Below are 12,764 nucleotides of genomic sequence, written 5' to 3' on the forward strand. Positions count from 1 at the left end.
CTCATTTTGTCTGTCATAGTTGACGTGTACCTATGATGAAAATTACAGGCCTCTCTCATCTTTTTAAGTGGGAGAACTTGCACAATTGGTGGCTGACTAAATACTTTTCCCCCCCACTATACCCAATTCAAACAAATCTAAGTAAAGCAACGGAATTAAGAATATATAAATAAATATATGGACGAGCAATGTCAAAGCGGCATAGACTAAGATACAGTAGAATAGTATAGAATACAGTATATACATATGAGATGAGTAACGCAAGATACAGTGCCTTGCAAAAGTATTCATCCCCCTTGGCGTTTTTCCTATTTTGTTGCATTACAACCTGTCATTTAAATTGATTTTTATTTGGAATTCATGTAATGGACATACACAAAATCATCGAAGTTAGTGAAGTGAAATGAAAAAAATAACTTGTTTACAAAAATTCTAAACAATAAATAACGGAAAAGTGGTGCGTGCATATGTGTTCACCCCCTTTGCTATGAAGCCCCTAAATAAGATCTGGTGCAACCATTACCTTCAGAAGTCACATAATTAGTTAAATTAAGTCCACCTGTGTGCAATCTAAGTGTCACATGATCTGTCACATGATCTCGGTATATATACACCTGCTCTTATAAAAAAATATCAGAAACTTTGAACATCCCACGGAGCACCATTAAATCCATTATTAAAAAATGGAAAGAATATGGCACCACAACAAACCTGTCAAGATAGGGCCGCCCACCAAAACTCACGGACCAGGCAAGGAGGGCATTAATCAGAGAGGCAACAAAGCGACCAAAGATAACCCTGAAGGAGCTGCAAAGCTCCACAGCTGAGATTGGAGTATCTGTCCACAGGACCACTTTAAGCCGTACACTCCACAGAGCTGGGCTTTACGGAAGAGTGGCCAGAAAAAAGCCATTGCTTAAAGAAAAAAATAAGCAAAGACGTTTGGTGTTCGCCAACAGGCATGTGGGAGACTCCCCAAACATACAGAAGAAGGTACTCTGGTCAGATGAGACTAAAATTGAGCTTTTTGGCCATCAAGCAAAACTCTATGTATCTTGGAATGGCCTAGTCAAAGCCCAGACCTCAATCCAATTGAGAATCTGTGGTATGATTTAAAGATTGCTGTACACCAGCAGAACCCATCCAACTTGAAGGAGCTAGAGCAGTTTTGCCTTGAAGAATGGGCAAAAATCCCAGTGGCTAGATGTGCCAAGCTTATAGAGACATACCCCAAGAGACTTGCAGCTGTAATTCCTGCAAAAGGTGGCTCTACAAAGTATTGAGTTTGGGGGGGGGGGGATTGAATAGTTATGCACGCTCAAGTGTTCTGTTTTTTTGTCTTTTTTCTTGTTTGTTTCACCCCAAAAATGATTTTGCATCTTCAAAGTGGTAGGCATGTTGTGTAAATCAAATGATACAAACCCCCCCAAAATCTATTTTAATTCCATGTTGTAAGGCAAAAAATTTGGAAATATGCCAAGGGGGGTGAATACTTTCACAAGCCACTGTATGTAAACATTATTAAAGTGACTAGTGTTCCATTTATTAAAGTGGCCAGTGATTTCTAATCTATATATATAGGCAGCAGCCTCTAATGTGCTAGTGAAGGCTATTTAACAGTCTGATGGCCTTGAGATAGTATCTGTTTTTCAGTCTCTCGGTCCCAGCTTTGATGCACCTGTATTGACCTCGCCTTCTGGATGATAGCGGGGTGAACAGGCAGTGACTCGGGTGGTTTTTGTCCTTGATTATCTTTTTGTCCTACCTGTGACATCGGGTGCTGTAGGTGTCCTGGAGGGCTGGTAGTTTTCCCCCGGTGATGTGTTGGGCAGACCGCACCACCCTCTGGAGAGCCCTGAAGTTGCGGGCAGTGCAGTTGCCGTACCAGGCGGTGATACAGCCCAACAGGATGCTCTCAATTGTGCATCTGTAAAAGTTTGTGAGGGTTTTAGGTGCCAAGCCAAATTTCTTCAGCCTCCTGAGGTTGAAGAGGCGCTGTTGCGCCTTCTTCACCACACTGTCTGTGTGGGTGGAACACTTCAGTTTGTCAGTGATGTGTACGCCGAGGAACTTGAATCTTTCCACCTTCTCCACTGCGGTCCCGTCGATGTGGATAGGTGGGTGCTCCCTCTGCTGTTTCCTGAAGTCCACGATCATCTCCTTTGTTTTGTTGATGTTGAGTGAGAGGTTATTTTCCTGGCACCACACTCCCAGAGCCCTCACCTCCTCCCAGTAGGCTGTCTCGTCATTGTTGGTAATCAAGCCTACTACTGTTGTGTCGTCTGCAGACTTGATGGTTGAGTTGGAGGCGTGCTTGGCCACGCAGTCATGGGTGAACAGGGAGTACAGGAGGGGGCTGAGCACGCACCCTTGTGGGGCCCCAGTGTTGAGGATCAGTGAAGTGGAGGTGTTGTTTCCTACCTTCACCACCTGGGGGCGGCCCGTCAGGAAGTCCAGGACCCAGTTGCACAGGGCGGGGTTCAGACCCAGGGCCTCGAGCTTAATGATGAGCTTGGAGGGTACTTTGGTGTTGAATGGTGAACTATAGTCAATGAACAGCATTCTTACATAGGTATTCCTCTTGTCCAGATGGGATAGGGCAGTGTGCGGTGTGATGGCGATTGCATCGTCTGTGGATCTATTGGGGCGGTAAGCAAATTGAAGTGGGTCTAGGGTGGCAGATAAGGTATTATGTCCGCGTTTATGGACTGCTTATCCTTTAACATCATACTGTTTGTGACTGCTGTCTTTCCATCGAGCCTATACAGTGGTGTAGTGGTGCCTGGAGAAGTGGGTATACTCTAATTTTCCCCATAAGTTCCCAAACGGCCCGCCCAGCGAAGGAAAGGCACCTTGTGTGAATTCCCCAATAGATTTTTCTGATTTTCACTCTCAAAATCACACTTTAAAAAAATAGAAAAATAGCAAAGTTTGATGGTCTAAGTCCACAACAATGCTCAAACCAAATCAATCTGATTGGGTGGGCCTGTTACGGCCTGGCTCCCCAGTGGGTGGGCCTGTGTCCACCCAGGCTCATCCGTGTCTACGCCCCTGATGCAAACAGGCATGATGACAATCACAAATAGCCTACCCCTTACAAAAAAATATTCCAGTTTTGAAACTGCAGTAAAAGTGCAGGAACTGCAGTCGACTGTGGTATCTTGGATGCAGTAATTGCAGACTAACTGCAGTGTACTGCATTTGAACTGCAGTTATACTGCACTGTAACTGCAGTTCCACTGCAAAATTACAGCAGTAATTTCTTAATTTATTTTGGATGCAGTATTTGCAGCGTACTGCAGTTATACTGCACTCTAATTAAGCAATAAGGCCCGAGGGGGTGTGGTATATGGACAATATACCACGGCTAAGGACTGTTCTTAGGCACAACGCAACGCGGAATTCTAGGACACAGCCCTTAGGACAAACCCCCGAGGTGCCTTATTGCTATTATAAACTGGTTACCAACGTAATTACCCATGGTATATGGTCTGATATACCACGGCTTTCAGCCAATCAGCATTCAGGGCTCGAACCACCCAGTTTATAACTACAGTTATTCTACAGTGTGCTGCAGTTATATTGCAATCTGACTGCAAATTCTTTTCGTAAGGGACACTTCGGACAACTTTTTCAATACCTTGTTTGTTGCCTTAGTTAGCATTTACTGGCAGATATCATACATTTAAACATCTTTCCTACCCTACCGGCTACCGATGTCATTCTTCTGTGAGCTGCTCCATGCAAAAACCAGTTGAGAGCTGCACACTGTTGCTGCCTGCAGATTATATTCCATTGAAACTAGGCTATGTGTGCAGCGTGCATGTGAATATATTTCACGTGCTTTGCGATTGTCTAGGCTACTTTGAATGTGATTTCTCTATTGTACTACATAATTGATAAATCATATACCTCACTACACTACTTTAATACGAAACAGTAAGGATTAAGAAGTGAGTATACGCAATGCCCACTGAAACAAAAATGGGTATAAGGTTTATACCTGCGTATACCCTCCACTACACCACCGGCCCTTTGTGTTTTAGAAAAAGGGCACTCTCCTACATTAGTGTGCTGGTATTACGGTTGCTGTCCTTTCAGAATCACGAACCTGTCACACACTAAAGGCCTATAGGTTCGCCACAGCTCAAACATGTCTATAATAGATAAGTCTGATAAGATATTAATGTTTCAAAAAGGAGTATATATATATATATATATATATATATATATATCTATATATATATATTTGGCCTGGCGAAGCGGTTTTATGCGCTGACTGAACGGAAGCTGATAATTATTTGTTTTTTAACTCTGCTGGTCTCTGCTGGTCTCAGGAAGAAATGACGAGTCCTCACTGTCCGTGACCGAGTACAAATGTAGCCGATACCGAGACAAGACCAAGACACTCAATATGTGGTCTCGAGACTGGACTCGAGACGGAGACCGGTCTCGAGTACTACAACACTGTCACATGCCAGGGACAGATGTCTGACAGCAAGGACGGATGACACAGGACAGGTTGTAGTTCCATCATAGGTATGGATGTATGGATGTCAACCCCAACACATGTTCATGTCATCGTCACCAATCAACTGCTTTGCAGTTAAAAACGACTTTGACTACCACCACAGATTTCTGTATGCTAGCTATGCTAACAGCTTATACTAATGAGAGTTAGCGTTTAGCACTCACTTCTAAATGTTATGCAGAGAAAACAGCCAAATATATCCAAATTGGACTTAGTAACCACATTGTGGGCCTGTTACAATACATCAATCATGACGGATTTGACGAATATCCACTTTGTTAGGTCAGACTTGGTGAATGTGCGCCAATCCGGCGTCCTTCTTCTATCCACCACTGTCTGTATTCCATTGACCTCTTTACAGCATCTATCAGAATTTGTGGGTACTCCACTTTTTATATACACTGCTCAAAAAAATAAAGGGAACACTTAAACAACACAATGTAACTCCAAGTCAATCACACTTCTGTGAAATCAAACTGTCTACTTAGGAAGCAACACTGATTGACAATAAATGTCACATGCTGTTGTGCAAATGGAATAGACAACAGGTGGAAATTGTAGGCAATTAGCAAGACACCCCCAATAAAGAAGTGGTTCTGCAGGTGGTGACCACAGACCACTTCTCAGTTCCTATGCTTCCTGGCTGATGTTTTGGTAACTTTTGAATGCTGGCGGTGCTTTCACTCTAGTGGTAGCATGAGACGGAGTCTACAACCCACACAAGTGGCTCAGGTAGTGCAGCTCATCCAGGATGGCACATCAATGCGAGCTGTGGCAAGAAGGTTTGCTGTGTCTGTCAGCGTAGTGTCCAGAGCATGGAGGCGCTACCAGGAGACAGGCCAGTACATCAGGAGACGTGGAGGAGGCCGTAGGAGGACAACAACCCAGCAGCAGGACCGCTACCTCTGCCTTTGTGCAAGGAGGAGCAGGAGGAGCACTGCCAGAGCCCTGCAAAATGACCTCCAGCAAGCCACAAATGTGCATGTGTCTGCTCAAACGGTCAGAAACAGACTCCATGAGGGTGGTATGAGGGCCCGACGTCCACAGGTGGGGGTTGTGCTTACAGCCCAACACCGTGCAGGACGTTTGGCATTTGCCAGAGAACACCAAGATTGGCAAATTCGCCACTGGCGCCCTGTGCTCTTCACAGATGAAAGCAGGTTCACACTGAGCACATGTGACAGACGTGACAGAGTCTGGAGACGCCGTGGAGAACGTTCTGCTGCCTGCAACATCCTCCAGCATGACCGGTTTGGCGGTGGGTCAGTCATGGTGTGGGGTGGCATTTCTTTGGGAGGCCGCACAGCCCTCCATGTGCTCGCCAGAGGAAGCTTGACTGCCATTAGGTACCGAGATGAGATCCTCAGACCCCTTGTGAGACCATATGCTGGTGCGGTTGGCCCTGGGTTCCTCCTAATGCAAGACAATGCTAGACCTCATGTGGCTGGAGTGTGTCAGCAGTTCCTGCAAGAGGAAGGCATTGATGGTATGGACTGGCCCGCCCGTTCCCCAAACCTGAAACCAATTGAGCACATCTGGGACATCATGTCTCGCTCCATCCACCAACGCCACGTTGCACCACAGACTGTCCAGGAGTTGGCGGATGCTTTAGTCCAGGTCTGGGAGGAGATCCCTCAGGAGACCATCCGCCACCTCATCAGGAGCATGCCCAGGCGTTGTAGGGAGGTCATACAGGCACGTGGAGGCCACACACAGTACTGAGCCTCATTTTGACTTGTTTTAAGGACATTACATCAAAGTTGGATCAGCCTGTAGTGTGGTTTTCCACTTTAATTTTGAGGGTGACTCCAAATCCAGACCTCCATGGGTTGATAAATTGTATTTCCATTGATAATTTTTGTGTGATTTTGTTGTCAGCACATTCAACTATGTAAAGAAAAAAGTATTTAATACGATTATTTCATTCATTCAGATCTAGGATGTGTTGTTTAAGTGTTCCCTTTATTTTTTTGAGCAGTGTATTTTCACTATTGCCATGATACAGACATCATTCTCGCCTGTTGTTGGTGCATATTTCAAATTCTAGAAGACTCTAATGATCTCAAGGACAGACAGTCGTATTGTAATGATTGTAATGTTCTCATGTCATGTGAAAGATATTTAATCAGCACAGTAATTATTACTGTTACCATAATATAAGGCAGAGAGACATTTAGTTTGTTGCAAAAACAGTCTGCTTGATAACAATAATAGCAATTATAGTTTATTGAAGAAGTAGTTAGAGGAGTTTTTGTTCCATTACCCTCTGCTGCTTAAGAAGATATAATGGAAGAGCACAGAACAGCACAAGCAGTTCAGCCCAGTTCAGTCCAGTCACTCTCAGCTACATTGTATGGTTCTCTCTTTTATCTCTCCCTGTGATAAGTATTATGAAGGCTATGAGTCTCCTGCTTTGAGTCTTATACAGTACCACACACTGTTGGCATCATGGTTGAGGGAGTGACTGGTGATTGGATGCCCTGAGTTGGTTAGAGCTCAACATGGATCAAAAGCATTTGGCCAAACTTCAGGACCCAGAGGGCAAAGGTCAACCCCTCCTTTTAAGCATTCAGTGACCCCTAACAATAACAACAGATACAGATACCCACAGCTCTCCTCATTTGCAGTGTCTACTTCTGTGTATTATTATATTTTCCAAATTGCCTTATAAGGAAATTCACAGGGACACAACCTACTGTTTTGGACATATTTAAACCCATTATCCACAGAAATCTCTGTAGCTCACTGAGACTGATCCTGAATTCCTCCTGTTTAATGAAGTCTTACGGACACCGCCAGGGCAAGCTGTGTCTGAGGTGACGTCAACCCTTTCCTCCCTCACCACAACACATCCAACAGCACACACTCAACACCATGTGCGAATCCCTCAGGGGGGCTGTGTACTGTACATGCCCTAAAGAGGGTTGAACACACACATGCCTTCTCATGTGTCTTTCCCCCTGTATCACAAAGGGTCATTGGTCAGGGAAAGGTTAGTGTGTGGCTTACTCTTTAACCTTAATCTTGAGAATGGCTGGTGTTCAGTTGAAATAGTAAGTACTAGTCTTCTGTCTCAGTTTTCAACATATAGCTCATGTGACTATGTTGGTTTTCAAGCAGGAATTTGTCCTGCCCAGAGTTTGGTCTTCGGAGCGTCTTGAACATTGAATGGTATTACAGTAAACCCTTGCATTACGGATTCTGAGTTTATTGTTGGTCTTGAGGGGTTTAGTCAGAATGGGAGCATCATTACCATCTCTGTGTGAGTAATATGTAAGCAGTACATCTGGTTTGGCATCGGGGTCCACAAATCATCAACAAACTTAGCTAATGGATGTTTCCTAAATCGGTGTAGCCATCTGCCTACGATACCCTACCCCTCACTCTCTCACTACAGCCAGATCAATACAGATACTAAACCTACCGTGACTCACCTCAACCATGCCCTGATTTACTCCCAAAGCTCTGTTTACATAAACTCCACAACTGATCTGATGGTACTTATGGAAAATAACATTAAGTGTAGTGAGTACATTTCAACATTTAATTGTTAATGTTTCCTTTTGTACCCTGTGTACTCCAGTTCAATTGTGCATTGACTGTTAACTGTTTGGGGATTCAGAATGCTTTCCTTTTTTAAACACTCTTAGCACATACACACATGTACTTAGCCATGACCCAGCACTTTAAGGACCTGTAGGCTACTAACCACCTTCTAGTCTCATCTCCCTCCAACATCTCTCTCCCTCCCTGAATTAGACAATGTTGGTGGCCACAGACAATAGTGACTAAAGAACCCCTTTGATGAGCCAGACAGTTGAATAGAAAAGCATCCCAAATAGCTGCATGGGTCTGTTTTTATGTCTGGAAGTCTAATTAAACAGTTATGTACTCTTCTGGTTGTGTAGTCGGAAATGTAACAGAGGAATGGTTGTTATACAGCATTCTTATAGTGCTGTTATATCACATACATTACTTTGCAATTATGTCTGAAAAGAAGATGGCAAGCTTTAGGATAACTTTAGATCGGTGAGAAAACAAATAACTGATACTGTAGTTTCACTGCATGCCTGGGTCCATAACACCAGGTACTTCACAGTTAAACTCTTTCTAAGAGGTAACCAGTATTTTTAGCCTGTCCGTTGGGTAATGTAGATAGGGATTTTGTCTGATTGCCTTAATCTGCCACAGTGGGTCTTTGGCACAAGACAGATTTAACTCTACTTGATGTCCCAGATAGCAGTAGGACAATCACAGTATTATCAGTGCAGACACTGTGCGCCATGACTATGCTGCTCTCTCATCATGGGTGCAGCCAAATCAAATACCCTGGTGTTACATCAATCTCTTCCCCATGGTGTTACAGCCATCTCTTCCCCTCTGTGATTAAGAGGAGTTTGTTATGGTACCTGAGACAGTTTTATAAATCTATAACCTATAAGAAAGCCAGCCATCCAATTAGAAACAATTGGGAGAGATGAAAACAAAATAGTTTCTCATGTTACAGCTAGTTGTCTAATGAACTGTATTCTGTTACATAACCCGTTAAATAACCAGATTTTTTGGGGTGAAAATTAATCAGAGCATAATTTCCTCATTATAATAATGGCCCCCTTTAGCTGGTGTAGCGAAGCATGTGAGTATGATTCTTAACGCCTCACTTACGTTGTTTACAGAGATGCTTGCTACATTTAGGCCATACCACCCAAACACCCACCCATCCCAGCAACACAAGAAGAGGGGAAGCTCCAGCCAAATAGTTTCCTCCTCCATTCCCCTCCAGTCTCTGTGCTAGTCGCAGTGAAAGGGAGTGTTGTGTTGTGCTGGTGGGGCTGATGGCTGGTACCGGCGCTGTTCTGTGAGGTCCAGACCGACCGGGTATTCACATGGTGCCAAGCGGGGCCCGGAAACTGGCAGAGGGGATGAAATTACAGCCTGGTCGTGCAGTGACATTTTCACTGCTCTGAGAGCCCAGTGCTCTTTCCCTCTCTCCCTCTCGCTCCCTCCCTCCATCACTCAGTGCTCTTTCCCTCTCTCCCTCTCCCTCCATCACTCAGTGCTCTTTCCCTCTCTCCCTCTCGCTCCCTCCCTCCATCACTCAGTGCTCTTTCCCTCTCTCCCTCTCTCTCCCTCCCTCCATCACTCAGTGCTCTTTCCCTCTCTCCCTCTCGCTCCCTCCCTCCATCACTCAGTGCTCTTTCCCTCTCTCCCTCTCCCTCCATCACTCAGTGCTCTTTCCCTCTCTCCCTCTCGCTCCCTCCCTCCATCACTCAGTGCTCTTTCCCTCTCTCCCTCTCTCTCCCTCCCTCCATCACTCAGTGCTCTTTCCCTCTCTCCCTCTCGCTCCCTCCCTCCATCACTCAGTGCTCTTTCCCTCTCTCCCTCTCTCTCCATCACTCAGTGCTCGTTCCCTCTATCTCTCCATCCTCCCTTCCACTAATGGATGTGTGGGGCAAAAAGAGATCAAGCATATGCCTCCTCCTCATATTTACCCATGGGGGTAATTCTGATTTGGACTTCGGAGTTGAAATGGTGGTGGTGTTGGGCAAGGTTGAGTCATTTGGTGAAGATGACAAGAGATACCTGAAGATACAGTCACACTGTGTTGAGATCCGTGAATGTCATGATGGTTGTATTTCATCACAGTATAAGACTATTTGTATGTGCTGTGTGTGCACCTTTCTCCTTTACTTGGTGATAATGGCATGGTAAACAAAGCAATGCAAACTGCAGTGAATCTATATCAATGAGGGAAAAGCACCTGCAGGTGTCTGATGTAGGCGATATTGTAATGTGTTCTCTTTTGACAAACTTAATAACTTTTGCACTATTAATTTCACTGCTCATTCACATTAACACATTTTGACTCCAGGCTGGCTTCACCATAGCACAGAAATAGATACTGTATGAATCAGAGTCAGATATACTCCCATTAATCTGACTGTCATAAATTCCCCTCAGATATGACACAAGACCCATGATGAGAGGACACATGCATCCCATAATGCTCTAGTAACCCTCTGGGAACCCCAACTGTCAGCTGTCATTCGCTGTCTTCATGGTATCAACACACCCCGATCCACACCCTTAAACTGGCGTGTCCCACCCCATAGCTCAAATATTTGTGAATTCAACAGTACGCGTACTCTATTGGACATGGTCTGCCTGCTCAACGGCCAACAATGAGGTTCCCTGGATAATGAGAAACCTCTGGAGTATTTGCAGAATTTACATTCTCTATAAATGCCTTCATGCCCAGCATTATGCACAGTTACATTGATGCATGGCTGCGTGATGGGAAACAATGGGAAGGTCAAGGTTGGTAATCCTGCCATTCAAACCGCTAATATGACAAGTGTCAAGACTGACTAATACAAGTTATGTTCTGTGTGAAGTTATGTTGTTAGTCTGTAATGTCCACAGTTACCATACACTGAATATAGTATTATTGTAAACAGACACAGGTGTATCTGTCTATTTTAAGCCAAAAGGTGTTCTTGGTTCTTTATAATGACTCTTCAAACAAATCATAAGTGTTCAGCAAATTAGATAACATAGCTTTAGTTACAAGTTGTTGTCTAGCACAAAGGCCCACTCATGTGACTCCCCCTTATACCTAAACTACACCATCAACAGGTAAATAAATAAATAAATAAATAAGCAAACAAACATATCTATGGTTAACAAGATGTATTGGGGCAGTACAGTATGACAAATTAACAGTATTGAACAGCAACTCCAACCCGTCTTAGAATAGGAAGCCGACTTACCTTCTTTGAATAAGATGCCCCCATACTGCTGGGTGTGCAGGTCGCTCTACTCCGTTTGCCTGGTCAGGTGTAGCTCCTCTGGGTCTCCCACTCCCTAAGTCCCTCCACTCCTCTAGGCAGGGCCAGGCTCCAGGCTCTCCCTCAGCTCAGCTCTGCTCTGTCCACCCTTCCTGCATGCTCCAGGGAGGGGGCAGACGGACGGGGGCGAAGAGGAGCCTCCTAGCTCTCCCTCTGGCACTGTGACAACAACAGACAGGGGTGCTGTACTGTACTCCAGACAAGACTAGTTTACAAGGTGTTCCTTAAGACTAGCTCTCCTGGCTGGTTGAGGAGGGATCCATAACACCACAAATCAAACCTCAACTATTGCAAGGTCATGCTATGAGTCAGATTGTATAAAGAGAGGGAGAGAGATAAGGCTGGGAAGTGTGTGTGTGTGAGAGAGAGAAAGGAGTGTGTGTACTGTATGTGTGTGAGTGAGGGGAAGGACTTCTGAGCATGGCCAGTGTAGAAGAGCCGACCCTTCTCAGCCACCTGTTGCTGGCTGACTCCCCACTCTTAGCGGACTTAAGGACAGTAGGGGGGATTATGGTAATTGGGCCTGACAGAGCAGGAAGCCAGGAAGAAAGCACACTGTGTCATGGCTGTCACTGTCACCAGTCACCACCCTGGCTACTACCAGGAGCTGGACAGCACTGGGCTGGACGGACTATGCCTAGACGTGTGAGTGTGTGTATGTGTGTGTGGGAGTTTCTAGATGTTTGTTATGGTATTTTCGTCTTCTCACCTTCTCAGGCTCTGCTAAGGCTGCATTTCATTCCAGATATTGCTCCATCACTTATGCACTTGTTTACTCCCTTGTCCCTCGTTCACTGAATGAAATACAGCCCTGGGTTCTCAGTGTCTTCCCTTTCCCTGTCTGGGAATTTTGCCACTAGGAGCAGCTGCCACAGATCGGGCAAGTGTCCCAGGGCAAGCTTATGACATCACAGAGGGGTAGCTCTGGAGGCACAGCTAAGGCAGCCCACAGAGAGTTCAAAGGCCGCCTTTGGTTTGGTTCACTCCTACTGTGCACACAATGTCTTTGTTCTTGTTCTCATTCCATCGCTCCATCTAACTTGCTTTCCTAAGTTTACATTTAGCTCTGAAACTTTAACTCTCAACTTTGCTTCTTCACTTGCTTAACAGCCCCTAGGGTAAGACAGGTGGAGAAAGAGAAGTCCCTTTGTACATTATCTATCAAAGATGATAGATAATGTACAATCAATAGATTTATTCTACACAAGTATTCTAAAATCACACATCAATTCTAAAAGGATAGATAAACTGATACAGTTGAAGTAAACTAGAACTAGACATCAATGTACACAAACAAACAAACAAACAAGAACATGTATGATTAACTGACGCAAAGTGCATTCAATATGATTTTTTTTCAACTTTATAACCTTAAAATGAAAAGT

At 44.7% G+C, this 12,764-nt stretch overlaps 1 protein-coding gene across 1 annotated transcript in view; it reads right to left on the reverse strand.

The window, feature by feature from the left end:
• LOC121574941 (protein FAM107B) overlaps positions 1-11,768 on the reverse strand; it is a 54,016-nt gene extending 42,248 nt beyond the window's left edge. The window contains exon 1 of the mRNA XM_041887643.2: positions 11,302-11,768. Coding sequence (XP_041743577.1) covers positions 11,302-11,325 — 24 coding nt within the window. The 5' untranslated portion in view covers positions 11,326-11,768. The remainder of the gene's footprint in view (positions 1-11,301) is intronic.
• Between the last annotated feature and the right edge of the window lie 996 nt (positions 11,769-12,764).

The sequence above is a fragment of the Coregonus clupeaformis genome, chromosome 10 (genome assembly GCF_020615455.1).
Source record: "Coregonus clupeaformis isolate EN_2021a chromosome 10, ASM2061545v1, whole genome shotgun sequence".
NCBI classification, from domain to species: Eukaryota; Metazoa; Chordata; class Actinopteri; order Salmoniformes; family Salmonidae; genus Coregonus; species Coregonus clupeaformis.